This window comes from Cydia pomonella, chromosome 23 (assembly GCF_033807575.1).
Source record: "Cydia pomonella isolate Wapato2018A chromosome 23, ilCydPomo1, whole genome shotgun sequence".
In the NCBI taxonomy this organism is placed as follows: domain Eukaryota; kingdom Metazoa; phylum Arthropoda; class Insecta; order Lepidoptera; family Tortricidae; genus Cydia; species Cydia pomonella.
The window spans coordinates 14,218,087-14,236,600 of record NC_084725.1 but is presented as its reverse complement, the minus strand read 5'-3'; the positions used below and the strand labels follow the sequence as shown (position 1 = coordinate 14,236,600).

Sequence of the window (18,514 nt, the reverse complement as noted above, 5' to 3'; positions counted from 1 at the left end):
GAAAGACTGTACTTTTTAGGGTTCCGTACCTCGAAAGCAAAAAACGAAACCCTTATAGGATCAATTTGTTGTCCGTCCGTCCGTCTGTCTGTCCTTTTTCTCCGGAACGCGTCGAGGTATCAAGCTGAAATTTATATCAAATACTCAGGTCTACTGTCCCTTGGAGCTGTGAAAAAATTAAACTTCTAAGCCAACGCAATCAAAAGATACAGCCGTTTATGCCGCAAATTTCGACACTTAAAAGGGAATCAAAACCTACTACACGTGAACTCAGAATCATGAAATTTGGTACAAAGCAACGTCTTATAGCACAAATAAAGAAAATATTGCGAAAGCCGTAAATTTTTAGTTACATCATAATATGATGTAATAATATATACCTACCTACAGGTTTGTACGGAACCCTCTGTGAAACTGCCTCCAATGAAATTGAAAATATTGAAATCTTAATTTAATAGTACAGTAGCTTTTGTTTTTTTTCGTTTGATTTAAAAACAAAACAAATTCAACTCTATTTTAATTCTCTATTACAACTCTAATACCATATTTTCAAATTAGATTGTCATTTTTCTTTGTATGGCGGGCCGCTAGAGGATATTGTGGACAACAAATCAGACTATAAAAACAGAAAGTTTACTAAAAAAACCAAAACAATAAAAAATTACATTATTTCTAAAACATGTCTGATACAAAGCTAACCTAACCTGTTTTTTGTCATACCTTAAAGAAAAAAAATCTTTGTCAATAAAACTTTCTTAAATCCACTATTACTAAAAAGTATGTATAGTATAAGTACCAATTGAAAATAGTTTTTGAAAAGCCAGCTAGCAAGTAATGTGGTTATGTAAGTAGTTCAAGGTGGGTCGTTGACAGCAGACAATCCATTACAGACCGCCGCCAGACGCCAAAAAAACCTCAAACCTGTTTTTTGCAGACTAGTCTCAACTGTAGACTGAAACACATGTTGGCCAACTGTTTCTAGCCAATTTAGAATTATTGAGCTTTCATTTATAATTTATCCTTTTTTTTTAATGCATGAGAATGGAATGTTTATTAAACCTTTTTATCTTGTATCTTATCTTATACCTTTAAAGGAGCAATTCTTGTATATATAATTATATATTTCGGGGATTTCGGAAACGGCTCTAACGATTTTGATGTAATTTGCTATATATGGGCGTTTTGGCTATATATGGGTCTTATCTCTGGGAAAACGCAGATTTTTACGTTTTTATATATATGTTTTCCAATCAAAGCTTGGTCTCCCAGATATTTATTAAACTAAAATTGGTCAGTTAATATTGGTGTTATAGAATGTAGGCGCTATGGTGATGACACCGATCTAATGAAACCTGGTTACTGGCATTTGCATAATAATACATAGAAATGTTGAATGAATATTTCATGTATGTGTAATATACATAGGGTTGCCATACGTCCCGTACACACGGGACTGTCACCGTGTCTAAGTATCGCGTCCCGTATTTTTCCTCGTTCCGTTTTTGTCTCGTATATCAATACCGCTGCAGAATATGCAAAATACCTATATAAATGGTCAGAATCACCTCTGTTTATCCACCTTCTTTCCTCACCTATGTGAGTTAAAGCTATGTGAATACGTATTAGCCCCCCCCCCCCCCCCCCCCGTAACGCTGTTACTACCCCATTGTCCCGTATCAGTTTGGAATAATTATGGCAGCCCTAAATAAAAATATACATAATTATCTTAAAAAACCTGTAGCCTGTAATACCTACTAAATTAGAAGGACTTTCTACTGTAATAATGCACATTGGATTGTGGCAAGTGGACAGGCAGTACTCATCGAGAGAATTTTAAAAACCCTAAAGACAATTAGGTTGCGTTGTTTTATCACAGAGTTCCAATGCCCACCTCCATTCTATCCTGTCTCCAGCATCAAATCAGCTTGATGGTACCATAATATTGCATTGTCACCCGACTTACATGTACACAAATTTTCAGCTTCATCGGAAACCGGGAAGTGGATCAAATTTAACTTGCATGATTTGGACCTGTAAATACATAGGTACATTGCAAGTTAAATAAAAACTTGTAATTACCTAGTTTAGTAACCATTCAACCAAGCTATCTAGTTTTGTGCTTAAATAGCATTTCTATTTAAACTTGTACAGTCATCTGCAATAATATGAAAGACAAGACATATGAAGAACGGCTTCAGGAATTAGGTCTTACAACATTGGAGGACAGAAGGAAGCGAGGCGATCTTATTGAGACATACAAAGTCTTGTCTGGACACTACAATGTTCCAAATATTAAAGACTTATACATATCAAGCCAGAATGTAAGGTTAAGAGGACACTCTAAAAAACTAGTCAAACCTCCATGTGCTAGCAACCCTAGGAAACACTTCTTGCCAAATCGTGTAGTAAATGTGTGGAACTCTCTACCAGAAACTGTTGTTAGTGCACCGTCAGTGAACTCTTTCAAAAATAGACTAGATACACATTTTAGAACATTAAAAAGTGCTAAATAAACACAAGTGCTGCGATATACACGCATCAGCTCCAAGAGCTGCTAGTGTATCAAATAAATAATAATAATAATAATAAATATGTTAAGAGGCCCCCAGACGGGCCATAGTTTCACGAAAATGTGTGGCTGCAACAGTGTGGCTGGTAGCATCAGCCAGCATTTACGGCCAGACAATGCAATACTCGACAATATTTTTAGTATGGCCGGGATATATTGTGATATATTTTTAGTGTGGCCGATGAATGTTTAGGGTCCCAGCCATATTGCCGGTAAAATCGCTTTGCAATCGAAAATACTGCAATATTTCTTATTGCTGTCTCACTATATGGCATAAGTGCGTCCTTTTTTCATGCTACGTGAAGTGTGTTTGTTGTTGTTTGGTTCGCGGTTTGAGGTTAGGTACGTATCAAAATGAGTGGAACATGGTCAAACGCAAAAATTATTGATTTTATCAATGAAGTGCATTTGTACCCGCAATTGTGGAACGTGGAATGCGGAATATACAAGGATCGAAACGCTAAGAAAGATGGGTGGGCAGATGTTGCCCAAAAATTTGGTATATCAAGTGAGGAGGCGTACAAAAAATTTAGAAGTTTGAGGACATACGCCAAAAACGAGGAAAAAAAAAAAGAAAAGTGGCAGCGCTCGTGGAAAGCCCGTAAAATGGTTTTCCTTTGACGCCATATCATTTGTACAACGCGTACTAGTTCGTCAGCCATTGTAGCCATACTAGCCATATATGTAGCCCATGTAAAGACAAAATAATGAAATATTGCATACTGAAATATTTTGCTTAAATATTGCCAAGATATACATGTTCCAGCCATATGCTGCAATAAAATGTTTTTCGTATTGCTGAGATATATTTGGCAATATTGTAGCCACATATTTCAACAAAAGTGTAGCCCATCTGGAGGCCCCTTAAGAGGAACATATTATTGCAGGTGACTGTATCCCTGAACTTGCATTTTAGATTTTTTATATTAAATAATATATCCATTCAGAAACATGAACTCCTTTGATCCTTAATATGAGGAAAAGTGTTGCCAAAATTTCATACATTTCTTGTTTGTTTGTTTGTTTTGTTACCGCCCTAGAAGGTTATTAAAAACATAAACATTCTGTATAGTCTATTTGTGTGTCCCACTGCTCGGCAAAGGCCTCCCCTCACCCTTTCCAATGGATCAAAAACTTGGGGACTATTTTAATTGAGTAAAATGGGAAAAGCTTGTGATTCTGACTAGAAATAATATAAAATTTCCCAATTCCAACACATAAGTTGGAGGTACCGCCAAGAAATTTAATTTCAATACCATTTACAGTACATATGGGGCTACTTTATAGCACTAGTGCGAGAAGTAGCATATTACGTTACTGTGTCGAACATTTAAAGGGCCATATGTACTGTAAAACGTTGTACGATACATGTGCGAATAGGTAATTCGCAACTCGTGTCGATTTAAAACACTCCCTTCGGTCGTGTTTTAATTTATCGCCACTCGTTTCGAATTTCCTATTTTTCGCACTTGTATCGTAATGTACTATTTCATACCTTGTCACATTGACAGTAGTATAATGTCCCTAGCCACATTCATATTGATTGTCACTGTGACACGGTGTTAAATGGTACTGAGATGATATTCTTACCTCCATAGAAAACTTTACAGGCCTGATTTAGTCAAATTATGTTTTATCTCTTTCTTACAAAGACATTAGACAAAATTACAGATAAAGACCAACAATTCACAGCTAATTCAGGCCAGTAAGGCATGAATAGCCGGGTTTGCACAGAGCCAGCATATGCGTGAGGCAATTTCCTCACGCACAAACTGCCCAGTATAGACGTGCCTCACCGAGGCGGCACATGGGTTTTCCTCGGCGAGGCACGTCTATACTGGGCAGTTTGTGCGTGTGGAAATTGCCTCGTGCATATGCTCACTCTATGTGGACCCGGCTAATTAATGCCATTAGACTTTACAAGTATAAATAGAAATGCTCAAAAACTATTGTGGCAATTGGATTATTTGGATTGGGCAGATTGGTCAATAAACTAAGCTCAGTAAATCAGGGATCGGAACCGGTTTTTTGCAAAAACATCGAAATAACCATATATTTCGGTTTATTTTATACTCAAAATGTAGGACTCAGTTGTGTTTTTAGATAACGACTTCGTATTATTAGATTGCCCGATTAGGAATGAAATAATTAACAAAGAACGAAAAAATACCGTTTTCGTTCCCATACAAAAAATACCGGTTTCCGATCCCTGCAGTAAATAATGTGGTTTTCGAAATCACCCCATGCATTTACTTCAATGCACCTTATAGTGTGTCTGAGTAGTCAAACTGGACTCGATTTGGCTACTCATTCGAAGATGATATTCACAATCCTTACATAAATTCTTATTAAAAAATAAAATCTGCCTAATTATTCTTGAAACTTCTTCAAGGGCTATAATTTTGGGCTATAAATCTAGACAACTAAAACATCCATGATTGAAAAAAATATCTAGGATTCAGAAGCATAAAGTGGTTGCATTAAATATGCAATTGAAGGTAAGCCTGAAGAATGACCTTTTATGTTTATTTAATAATCAATTACAAATATCTACTGCAGGTTTCCGATATCAGCCTTTGTGTGATTACTCTACAATCTACTTAGTAACAATGTATAAGCCCATTAGTGCCAACATTACAGAATACAAAACTTATAATTATGGGATGATGTACATCCCAAAACTATAACTTTTACAATATAATTATAACTTTTGTATTTTGTGTTAATTAAATCTGTATTCCTTAATCAGATTTGGAATTTATTTGTTTCTGTTCTGATCTCTACCACTAAATAAATAAATTGGGCCCCCAAATACTAGTTTCTGTGTGTTTGTGCAATAATATTTTAAAGCACTTCATTGTTTACTTGCCTTTAATGATAATTGGAACTGTCATTCACTACTAGTGGACCACTGATTTTGCAATAAAAAAATTAGGTCAATCAAAGTTAGAGAATCACTTTAAAATTTAGGTTATAGTCACCAAGCAGACACATCTAGGTTAATGTAAGTACTCCTAGGACCCGGTACTCCCTGTGTGGAACTTGTGGTGTGCACAGGGTGGACAGCCTGTTGCCAAGAAGCCACTCCCTCTGCTCCAGTTGATGGACCGTGGAAGCTCTGCCTAGCAACACACTTTCACTATTGCACAATAGACTGCGTCCTCAATACCTCAATGTCACAGCAGGTAGGACCGGTAACCACTTTGAACAAAGAACTGGCATCACACCTCACTATCACTTCACTTCACTTCACTTGGCACTTGCTGCAACTCACGCAATGTCACTACACAACACTTAGAAATACACTATAGGTCTAATCAGATTCTAATTGGAAAAAATGGGATTGGGTTTGACGCGATGTTGACGATGGTCAGATGGGGCTCCAGACGGGAGACGGGGGCTTGGCGGACACTGACCTAGCGTGGCGCGCGCCGTCAGCTGACCGCTCGGCTGCGCACACAAAGGGCCGCGGCCGCGCTCGGCGCCGCGGGACCCCGGGCCGGCCCGCGCGGCCCCAGCGCGCCCTGCCAGCCTCCCGGCCGCCGCCGAGCCCGCCCAGCCGCCAGCTGTCAGCCGCTGCCGCCCGGCGGCGAGAGGTCGCAGACAAAAAAATCGATAGGTCGTCAACCTCTGACGACGGTAGCCCAGCCGGTCCCCGGCCGAGCCCGCGCCTCCCGCGGGCTCTGCGGCCCCGCAGCCCGCTCGGCCCCCGAAACCCTTAGTGCCAGACGACTTGCAGACCCGAATTCGCCATTTTGAAACGGGAACAATGAAATATTTACTTTTGAACGACAGGACAGGGAAGAATATCTTCCCGGACGAATTACGGAAACGGCGCGAAACGGGGCGCGTCGCGAACGATGCGCCGCTGTAAATATATACGTACTCTGACTAGAAAGCCCCTCGTCGCCGCTGCCGATATCCGACATCTCAATCCACACCGAATTCTACAGGCAATCCGCGATCTTTTCGGATCGCTCTCGGTCAACTGGAATTGTCTATGGTTTCGAAGCCATCAAACTTAGGTTCTTTATAATGGCATCTTTACGTCAAGAAGTGATGCTCTTTATATTTAAACTAAATAAGTCAAAATTATATAATAACAACATGAAATATGCTCGAATTTTTTATATTTAATTTTACATTGTTCTGATTTTACTTGTTTCAAGTTTAACTTTAATTTTGAACGAAAGATAAAGAATTTTGTTCGTATACTGTGTCCGCGACTCTATAAAGAACCTAGACGATGCATTCAAAAGCTGAATTTACATTTTGTGGCTTGACATCCTTTGTCATTGCTTGTTAAAAAGTGCAATTTTTAAATATAAATTCCTACCAAAACTCGTTATTGTGCATTTTATGAACAAAATTACATATTTCTGAGCAAAAATAAAAATTCATACAATTTTGTTTTGAAACAAAGAAACCATAGACAATTTATTTTTTTATTGTAAAGGAAAGAAGTTATAGTTTTTGTATTTTATAACAATGGTAATAAATGTAATGTAATGAGATCTCGCATGTTACGCAAACCTTGGATATATTTCATACTTATTTATATTCACAGTTAAATGACGTCCATGTAACGTTTTTAAAATTGCTAGTAAGACCAAGATAAGTTGGCAGTGATTTTAATAGCCCAGGCGGTGCACGGGTTATTTTAAACGTCAAACTTCTACGTGTGTATGTAGTTATGTGTCAAACCGTAAACTGTGACGTCACACAATTTTCAAAGAGCGTTTTGGGCGCGAAAGCATCTGTCAAAATATATTTTGTTAATTTAACATATTTAAAGCCGTTTTTAGTATAAAAGTTGAATTTTAGGGCAACTTTTAGTTAATATAGAACGTAATACAAGCATTTCGAAAAATTGGAAACAACCCTATTACACACAAAGTATTTTTTACACTTTAAATATTGTTAACGATGTGCTGATATTCCGTGAACAGGTAAACGATTATCAGGCCCGAAATCGGGACTGATTTCGAGCCCGAAATCGGGAAGAAGGGTGGATATAATTGGCGCTTAAGAATACACAGACAAGAGGTTAAAACTGTAAAAATGGATGTCGCGCGATACCTCCCTGGAAAGGTGGTATAAGAGGCCGCTTCCGCCTTTCGGCTGTGGCACCGATGTGGGGAGGTCAATCCTCGTCGTTTTATGGACGGTGTGTGCTGCTGGTGTTGGCCAGGTCTTCGCTACCGATCGTTACCCAACCCCGCGACCCCTAGCCTGGTGATACCGTCAGGCGCGGATACAAGATTTGGCTTAGGGGGGGGGCCATTTTGAGAAAATCATATTTTTGCACAGAAAATAAGGTAAAAAAAAATTTACTCAATTTAGTAATGTGAGAGCCAGGGTTTTAGGGGGGGGCCATTGCCCCTATGGCCCCCCCCGACCAGTAGCTTAGCTGGCGTGTGCGGCGTGGCTGCCTAAAAGCTCTAACAGACGGGCGTACCGGACGTGTCTTACGTCCGTTAAGGACGCACCTATAAGTGAGAGCGAAAAAGAGATATTGTAACCGGACCAAGGTCGCGGTCCGGGTAAGTTTTTATGCAGGCCAGATCTTTGCAGTCATCTGCAGATAAATGGTAACCTCCCTGCATAGAAGATTATATGCAAAGGTGCTAAGTGAATAGTATTGCTAATACTAATATTATAAATTCAAAAGTGGTCTGTCTGTCTCTTACCTCTGCACGCTTAAACCGTATTGTGGCCGGGGGAAGGACATAGGATAGTTAGGTACAAGTCGCGAGCAGAAGCTAGCCAGTACATAGGTACTTATGTTTGTGTGCTGTTTGACCTAATTCCCTGATTCTGATTGAATGAGCACAACAACGTATTTAAAAACGAATATGTACAGTTAGTCACAGAGTTGACCCTCAGGCATGTTGTATCGTATGGGATTTTCTGGTTAAATATATTTATTTACTCAAAAGAGATGTTACATTTCACTTAATGACTAGGTAGTTTAAAATACAGACAAGTAAAGATTTTTAGACATTTAATCTCTGTAGCCGATTGTGTTATCAAGCCTCTGATGATCGAGACCGAGGCTGCTATATATATTATCTCTCTGTAATAAAAGAAAGCAACCGTACACGCGTTAGAAATGTTAGAATCGTATTTATTATATGTATTGTATGACACAAAAATAAGTATAATGGGCGGTAAAAGCTCGAAGGTATATTTTTTGGCAGAGTCTTAAATTTGAGGCCTTTTAGGATGACTTTAGAGGAAGGGAAGGGAGAGCTAACAAATCGCTTTCATTACTGTTAGGAATGAAACAACAATAAATATTACAAATGACTATAATTTTGTCACAATTTTTCCATACAATGTTAATAACTTTTTACCTTATCACTATTTATAATACATTACTTAACCATTATTAATATTGTATTACATTATTTAAAATTCTTTCAGTTTAATTTCTAATTTTAAATTCCACGGAGTCAGTTTCTGATGAGACATTAATATTTATTAAAGTAAACTCACGAAGGACCATACAAAGTTAAAAGTAATTTTGAAAAACCTCGAGTACTTCATATGATACACTAAAATGTAATTCGATTAGATCTTATTATACTAAAAATATTTCTTGCTTAGTTCACTACGAGAAGTATAGTTAAAACTGTACAAACGTATTTTATGTTACCTAGCGAAACGTTGCGACGGGCGGGACCGCGCGCCGCCACTACTCCTACTGCTCTTTGACACCAGATTGTCCTGATAATTGACAAAGTATCGCAACTAAGGAAATCGCGGACAAGATGCGCCGACTAAAGGCACTTTTACACTTTGGTTATATATTCTTCTAGAAAACCCCGAAGTATCGATTGTGATGAGAAACTTGAGTGTAAGAAGGCCTTAATCGACGTCTAGCTCGCTTGGAGGGTGTAGCACCATCTTAACATACACTCAAAAGAATCAAAGCTGGTCTCTTTGTATAGGTTTTCTAAAAAAACCAGTTTTCAATCTTGAGTGCAAGTTCATTACAAATAAAAAAGTATAAATTAAGTACTAAATTAGTAGACAGGAATCTTATAATTAAATCAACCTATTGCGTTCACAAGATAAGCAGCATTTTAGTTAACCTGCTTAACTAATTGTCGAAGTGCAATCCTTACAAAAAGAGACAAATGGCGCCTTTTACAGTAGCGCCGCGCGGTCCGTGCGGCGGGTCCACCCGGGCAGGACCAGGTCCGTGCGGCGGGTCCACCCGGGCAGGACCAGGGGGCCTACCGCGAATTTCGTTATCTGGCTCTCTATCGATTGCGTATTCGAGGGATAGAAAGGCAGATAAAGAAATTTCGATTTTCGCGGTAGGGCCTCAGGACCCTCCGCGGAAACACAAGCACCGTCAGAAATGCGAGTAAACGAGTAAACAGTCGTCGCCGACATAACAGAACTACTAAACATACACAACACGGCAGTCTGTGTTCAAAGGGAGAGTAAATTATAAAACAGTAGGTTAGCCTGCGTTGCAAACTATAGAACCTTCTGAGCATTTCATAATTATTTCCTAACGCACCCGGCGTTCAGCAATTTTCACTCTGACATTCCGACCAGCGATTATAAGATTCGCTGGTAAAAAACACTTTCATAATGGCGTAAAACCACGTCATGAAACGCTCAGGCGGCCCCTTACAGATAATAATCAACGGTGTATAACAAGCAAATACAATAAACGTTATAATAATTAAGTATCAATAAAATTGAGCTAGAATCGAACCCCGCACCGTTCAGGCCGGTGTCGGTAACTTATACCTACAAGCTGCGGGCGCCGCGGCAGCATCTTCTCTTTTATCGCCCACCGTTAACTTACTCCATTAGACCAAGAGACAAGGCCCAAAAAAGTCAGTTAAATATTTTGCTAGTATATCATTTACATAAAAGGTCTGTGCAGGCAGCCAATTTGATTCCTAGACCAATATAGAACCATTAATCATCATTATGTATCGATTTGTTTATCTTCTACGACAGTGCTTATTGAGTGATGTATGTCACGTATGTAAGTAAAAGCGACAAGGTTCTAGGCCTATGAATCATTGGTTGACTTTACCTAAGTTCAACGTCGATGTAGTTTAAATTTACTTGCACGAAAAATATTATAGTTTCAAACACTAATATTGAGTTATTATGCTCGACCAATGAGAGACTGTAGTATCAACAATATCGGTTTAAAATGTTATGCATTTTAAATTATACGCGATATTATTCGATTAGTTTTATTCCATGAGTAACTATCGCGGTAACCGAAGACAATACTAATGTCGGTTTAGAGTACTAAAATTTGTACTTGAAAAATGGGAATCAAAAATACGAGTAATAAAAATGGATAAGCCGCCGCGGCGGCCGCCCGTGTTACAGCGAAGCGAAATGCGTTATGGCTACACGTGATCACTGAAATTCGACTAGTACCAAAGAGATTATGAAGGTAATTTGGAAACGCAACGCAATCAGTCGCCCTCGTATTGCTTCAGCGTCGCATATTGCTCGTCGTTTGGCACGGCGCGGGAGCACTACTCACAACCGCCCGCGCCCCCGGGACTCCGGATAACAATTGTACTAACTTTTAATATTAAAGATTAAGTTTTAATATATTGCCACAAGTTTAAGATTGAATTTTACAAAAATATACACACTGTACAAATAGTGAAGCGCCCTAACGCTAACTCGTTGACAGACTTACGCTACCCGACGACCGCTAAACTCCACACGTCGAAGCTCGACTTAAATGTAACCAGGGCTATAACCGCAAAAATCGAAGTTCGCAAATTTCGGGCATTTTTTCTGTCACTCTAACTACGTCTTAGTAAGAGTAAAAAAGAAAGTTCCCCGCAATTTGCGAATTTCGGTTTTCGCAGTAGGCCCCCTGCGCCCGCGCGCCGCGTTACAAACCGGACCTTTCCACCGGCAATAACCATTCTTGCTACATTTATCATCTGAGGCGGTCGGTAACGAGATATTACGGTAAGCTAGCTACGGACCGGGGCCCATTGCTAGAACGTTATTAGTCTAATATTATTAGTGTGTTACCACGGTAACCCATACGACTTAACAGTTGGTGGCCTAATATTCTAAGTGTGTTGCCATGGGAACATTGCTCGAACGGTATTGGACTAATATTATTAGCCCAAGAACTGTCAAATCGTATGGGTTACCATGGCAACATACTAATAATATTAGTGTAATAACATTCGAGAAATAGGCCCCAGTTGGTGGACTAATATTATTCATCTAATACCGTTCGAGAACTGGGAGGTTGAAGACTTGGCTACATGAAGCTGATTTGTGATAGTTTTAATCCCAAAACGGAGGTACCTGCTACTAAAACATCACCGCGCGACTTTACCGACCGCCTTGGTAGACCTATGGTTTTCAAAGGGATTTACAAAAGTAACAAATTTATACAATCTAAACAAGCGTGTAGATTCTTCTGCGCAGTTTGATGGCTTACAAACTTCTACTGCCGATCGACTAATGGCGCGCTATAATTAAAACGAGAATATACTTCTCATAATTTATACCGATCGCGACGGAAGATAGTCCTTACGACAGGTCATTTTTATGAAAATGTCACGAAAAATGTTTGTTGACATTGTTTAAAAGTTTAGCACATGAATGTATTTAGAATCGTAATATTTAAGTAATACAGATTCAGTTATAACATATAGCCGCTGTAACAACTTTGTCAGTAGAAAAAGGCGCGAAATTCAAATTTTCTATGGGAAGATAAGCCTTCGCGGCTACATTTTTTAAATTTGCCGCTTTTTTCTACTAACGGAAATGGCTCGACAGACTATATTTCTTCACAAGAGACTCGAAGGAGTTGTGATAGGGCCCGTCGTTCGACGCGAGAGGTATAATATAGCCGCGTCCACACTGCACAATTTGCGATAAGTTTGTAATGTTTTTTTACCAATACAAGTCCCTTAAGAAAATATGAAAAAGAGAATTCGTAATACTATTAGCAACGATCACAAACTAACGAGGGCTTTGACAAGCCAACATCAGAGACCCGCTCTACGACAGCACACCGCTTTACAAAACAACTCTTTCGAACAAAAACCTGTCGATCCGATGTAAACGGCCTTTTTCTAATGTTCGAGAAAAGTAGAGTTCGTCTAAGCCAACTTTGCAGCGGTTGGAACAGAACAAAGTGACGGAGTGCCATTATAAATGTTCATTCAACCGAGTTAAACACTCTTGTTCTCATTTCAAAGTAAAATACACCGGTTTAATTAACCGTGCTGAATGAGCCGGAAAACCGTTGCCGTGTTACACGGAAACGGAAACCCCGCGACAGGCACACCAAAACCGTTGCCGTGCTACGGACACGGAGACCCTGCGACGGGCACACTAAGCCTGGCCACGTATTAGTACTACACTCTGCCTAAACTAACATTGCACCGGCTTATATATAACAAAGTGAGGTGTCAGTATGAACGTCGTTATTTTCAGAGAAATCTGACCTAACTTATGACAAATCCACACTTTGTCATTGAAATCACATGCAGAGTTAGCTTGGTCCGACTTTAATCGTGTTAATCGTCGAAAAATTGCATTCCCATAAAATGTATAATCTAAATTTATAATTATACTGATTTGCCTCTTTATAGAGTAAATTCTGACGACTTTTACATGACAAGTTGCGATATAATGAGACGTGTGAACGTACAGGGGTCTCTCGGCGAAACTCTAGCACCAAACTCGAAAGATGGCAGCATCGCCATAAGCCTTCTGTCAAAATAGCATTACTGTCAAATTCCAATAACTACCGACATGTTCAAAACGATACGACATTGGGCTTAACCACTGTAGATATATTAAATTGCTTTACAGCAGGGAAAACGAAGCTAACATAAGTAGAAAGCTTTCACATTCTAACTAATCCTAATTAATTTATCTAGCTAGCGATACGTAAAAAAATAATAATTGTAAGATATTAATCACAAAATTTATTATGAAAATTGTAATTCGACAGTAATACCGAAACACCTTACTGGCTGGCATATGTGACCACTCTTATATAAAGGTGCTCTTATACACCGGCTGGCGATGCGGTGCCGCCCGCGCTAATACTGTCCGTTTGCGACTGGCCTTATTTTACGGTTAAACTCGATCACGTATTCGTTACAAACTTTTTTTTTAAACTACATCTTTTATTAGCAAATGCAGAACTGTAAATATGTTTTTTTCTGAACCACATAGCCACCGTACAATCTCGTACAACTTGTAGTTCGCCAGTCTTGGTGTTGAACTAGTAAGCAATCTAGTTTTTTGTAAACCACAAGGTGTGATAAAAAACGATTTATAACGAAAACGTAAGCTAGTTTGTAATTGGGAGCAACGGCCGACGTGCCTGACCGAAATACAACTAAATTGTTATTGTACAAAAGCAAACGTATACAAATATAAAATTAATATTTAAAAATATAATATCAAAAAAGCGTAATAAAGCACTCGTTATGTACAGAGGCCTCGCCGCCGCTCGTCCGTCAGCGCTCCTACAGACTAGTGCCTTAACTATGTGACCTCAAATATTGAGAACGCGATTATGTACTTAACTCTTCTAGCGGCCGCGGCGACGGGGCCTTGGTAAAATGTACTCAAATGTTTATGGCGTAAATATTAATAAATGAAAAATAATGGTATCCATCGATACACCACGACTATTCGAGAACAAACAACATGGCAGATAACACTAACTCGCGCACCAAATAATAAATATAAAATTAAAAACCTTAAGCAATCTTAAATACCCTGTTGATTTCATGTAAAAAAAAAAAACAATATTTCCCTTTTGACGTGTGCGTCGCGAGCGTTCGTTCGCGCTCGCCCCGACTCCTTAATACTAACTCCGTATTCTCTACACGTTCGACGACGTCGCGCACATCGACAAACATCACACGGTGTACACACATGTCGATCAACGCCGCGGGTCTCACAGAATAGCCCTCAGAATATTTACCCTAATTTCATACAAAAACTGTCATGTCAAGTCTCATGGCTCCGACCGCGTGTCGGAGCGAGCGGCTCGCGATCGCCCGCGAACATGTTCGGGCGCGAACATTCGCTCGGCGCCGCGGCGCGCGGCCGCTCGGCGCCAACTTATTCTTCCCGGTAACCTATCATTAACGTATATGTCTTTCTTACGTATGTTATTTCGTTTTTACCTTATACTTAAGACTTTAATCGTTTGTGCAAAGAAAAGACTTCATTTCACTAAGTTAAGAATTTTGTACAAGAGTTGTGACGCCCCGAGTCCGCCGCCCGACACGATCCGTTACGGTCCGGTACGGTCCAGTACGGCGCGGTACGGTCCCGTACGGTCCGGCGCGGCGGCGGACGGTAACTTCTCTGTCCGGTCGGTCACCTCTAGACTTTAAACTCGTAATCGAGCTACTATCGAGACTAACTAAAATAAATAAATAAAAAATATTTAATTAAACTTAATTTTATAAAGGCAGTATAGAATCCGCACGTCATCGCGTCCACAATTGATGATTATCCAAAAATACTTACAACGTGGAGATTGCAACAAAATATAAGAATAAAAGTGTACACGAGAGGTCACCGACCGCAACGACAAAATGGCCGACAAGCGGCGACAGTAAAAATATATTCCGTTGTATATAAAAATGCTAAAATCGTTTTATAAATACCGCCAACGCGGAAACTAAACTAAATAAAAAAGTATACGCATCATAGGCCGAGCTCGGCTGCCCGCGGGGAGGCGGTGACATTATTTCCAAATTTGACTAGCCCACACGAATTAGTAAGTGACTAGAACGCGAAACTTCACTGGCAAGACTCCGAATATCCCTTTCACGGTGCAACGCCGCCCCGCCGGCCAACGACCGAAAACAATCTACCTAATACAAAATGTGATGGACAAAAGATACAATATTTACAAATAAGGGCTATGAACGGAGCTCGGAACTCGCAACAATTCAACCTCATAAGGAAGAGCAAGTACTTCATTTTATCGACTGTTAAATTATAAATCCAAAGCTCTATTGACTTTAGTTTTAATCAGAACGAACGATGATTAATACGCTCTTGGCTGTTGAAAACTTTTCCAGCGTGTAATTTATTTTCATAAATCCTAGTGATTGTAACATCAGATCTATAACATTGGCAGTGTGTCTGGTAAAGCCAATGAAATTACGAGTGACACTCAATTGAGTCGACAGCTGTAATGTTTTCGTTGACCTTTAACTTTACTAGCTTTTTTCGCCCCAAGCCAACATGTCAATAATTACAGCACAATCACTAATATTCAAGTCACGATCAAAATGATCGATGGCTAAAAACGTCGATAAAATGCTCTCCCAGATGACATTTAATTTTTGCTACATGATTCCGGTCCGTCAAAACGAAGCTCTGGCCGTGCCGGATCCGTGTCGGCGGCGGGCCGGTGCCGGAGCCGCGCCGGCTAGCAGAAGCCGCCGAAGCCGACGGACGGCACGGACGGCACGGCGGGCACGGGCGCGGCCGCGTCGCCGCTCTTGTGCAGCTCCATCAGCGCCGGCGGCGACAGGTAGTGCGCCTGCAACAACCATACAACACACATACAACGGTTTCCTTTTTACTGACACTAACCGAGGTCTCCGATTAACGCCATACTTGTGGTTGGACATGAGAATCTCCTGTATTTCGACGATAACTTTTTAATGTCCTAACAAAAATCTATGAAAATTAGTGGATCATGGGAATTTGTTCAGGACTTTCCCTACCAAATTTTGCGATTCTTTGTCAACACTATAAAAAGTTATCAGTGAAAAACAGCTCAAATAGCAGCAACAGCATTTCTCATATCCAATCACAAGTACGGCATCGTTACACAGTACACCGTATGCTGCGCACAGCTTGTATGGGAAAAAGGCAACAACGTACGGCGGCAAGCGTATATTTCAAATATAGGATGGATTAGATCATCCCACAAACCTAGCAATATTGCTTTTGGTCACAAGTTGTAATGCAAGGCACGGTAAAATCAACAAAACATTATAATTAGATTAATTACGTATATTAATAGAGTCGGAACAAGCTAACCTTGCATGCTATTTTTGTTTTACGATTCTTTGTCAACACCAATCATCGTAAAGCTAACTCTGCATGTCAGTTGCAATGACAAAGTGTGACAATGTCGTCATTAATGTCAGATTTCTATGAAAATATGACGTTTATAATGTCGGCTTCCAAACATTTTCAGAAGCAGTTCCGTAAGCGACACTATTGGAATGTTCTATTTTCTTTCCTTCATTTAAATAGTTACAAAGCTGCCGCTCTAAATAATTTGTTATATACTGTAAATATGTCAGAAAACGCTTGATTCGTCGATATTCCATATTTAAACTTAAGGGGTAAAGTAAGAGTTTCTACGGCTAGGTTTCACAAAAACCCGTTAGACTAATTAATTACGTATAAGAACAACAAACTGGATAAAATAACTATATCTGTCTAATGAATCTTTACCCGAGCCGAAGAAAGCATCTACAGATTTGAAATAACAATACCTTTCAGTATAACAACCGACGCCATAGTAATAATCCCCAACCATAGAAATGTTAGTATAAACTGCTTTATGGATCATATACAGACGTAAGAACCAAGGCGGTCTCCTCTGTTCCTGATAGTTAAGAAATGTTAGGATACTAGACCCTCATTTTAACACCCCGAAGCAAAAAGAGCGGTGATATACCGATATATGTTTGATGCCGATGTCTGTCTGTCTGTGGCACCGTAGCTCTCTAACGGATACCGATTTACGTGAAAGCGAATTTCCTTGCGGTGGTTCTTAGCTAAGTTTAGCTTTGTTTGATAGAAGTCGATCAAGAAGTTTGAAGAGTATCAGCTCTTTTCCAAAATTATGTAAGGCATTTTTGGCATTTAGCGTAGGGGTTTTTTTTTTTTTATTTAATAGTTATTAATTGATAAAACAATATTACTTTGTTATTAAATAAATTATTTCGTAATTTAGCGCAATAGCAAAGCAATGCTGTTTTAGCAGTTAGGTACAAAGAAAGCCTTATGTCCCATCATAGTTTACGTGTAATATAATTTTGTGGGCATTAGTATCAATAATATTTAACTTTCAGGAATAAAAAAGACAAATGAGTTAGGCGGTCTTCACATTGTATACAGAACCGCAAGCCGCTCTGGTGTGCGAGCGAGAGACTATATACGTGTGTTGCGCTGCCTCGCTCACACGCCGGAACGGCGTGCCGATCTTTATCAGTGTTATAACCGTGTTCGATCCGTATATGACCCTAATACCTGTACTATACATACCTCCTGGTTTGCAAATAAAACTTGAGCAGAAACGAGCAGTTACTGAGAGCCGGGGAAGTGCGCCGCGAGCGACTGGAATGTAGTTAAACGTCACATTGGGAGATGCTACACTGCGTGTGTGGCCCACAACCTTTACTTGCTACTTATAGTTATCTTCTAAATATTTCTGAATTAATGGTTATGTATGTGTCAATATTAAAGTGTGATATTATCTAGGAAAATGCTAGGCAAAACAGGTCACTCCATATAAGGGAATTCGTGAATGTCTCAATAAAATGTGAGTCTCTAGATAAGGCGCGTACGGTTGCAGACTTTAATAATTAACCCATCCAAGATTCAAGCTTTGCTTGTCAATACTAACGCTATGATATCTCCAATGTAAAGTAAACCCTAAACAGCTCAACAATTAAAGTCCGTGACTGTACTAGTACGCGACCTATACATAACGCGGCGTCACATTTTATTAATATAAGTATGCTTCCATCATTATCCCTTTTGAAATTTTTCAAAAGTTTAAATTGATTTAAAACGTAACCCCCTATTTATCTAACATTTATTTTTAGTCATAGAGTGAGACAAACAAAGTTGCCCCCTCCCCCTTAGTCAATCGGCCGGCGACGCCCTTGTGGGTCCAACTCTAGC

The 18,514-nt window shown here is 39.6% G+C and overlaps 2 protein-coding genes across 8 annotated transcripts in view; both read right to left on the bottom strand.

The window, feature by feature from the left end:
• Positions 1 to 6,891, bottom strand: part of LOC133530692 (transcriptional activator protein Pur-alpha) — a 47,707-nt gene extending 40,816 nt beyond the window's left edge. Inside the window, exon 1 of the mRNA XM_061868711.1 lies at positions 6,456 to 6,891. Coding sequence (XP_061724695.1) covers positions 6,456 to 6,498 — 43 coding nt within the window. The 5' untranslated portion in view covers positions 6,499 to 6,891. The remainder of the gene's footprint in view (positions 1 to 6,455) is intronic.
• A 1,973-nt stretch (positions 6,892 to 8,864) lies between these two features.
• LOC133530603 (AT-rich interactive domain-containing protein 1B-like) overlaps positions 8,865 to 18,514 on the bottom strand; it is an 85,762-nt gene continuing 76,112 nt past the window's right edge. For 6 of the 7 annotated variants that reach the window (XM_061868581.1, XM_061868579.1, XM_061868583.1 and 3 more), the window contains exon 19: positions 8,865 to 16,127. In XM_061868581.1, the coding sequence (XP_061724565.1) occupies positions 16,014 to 16,127 (114 nt within the window). In that variant the 3' untranslated portion in view covers positions 8,865 to 16,013. Of the gene's footprint in view, positions 16,128 to 17,872; positions 17,945 to 18,514 lie in introns of all 7 variants that reach the window. The other variant, XM_061868585.1, reaches the window with a different exon arrangement.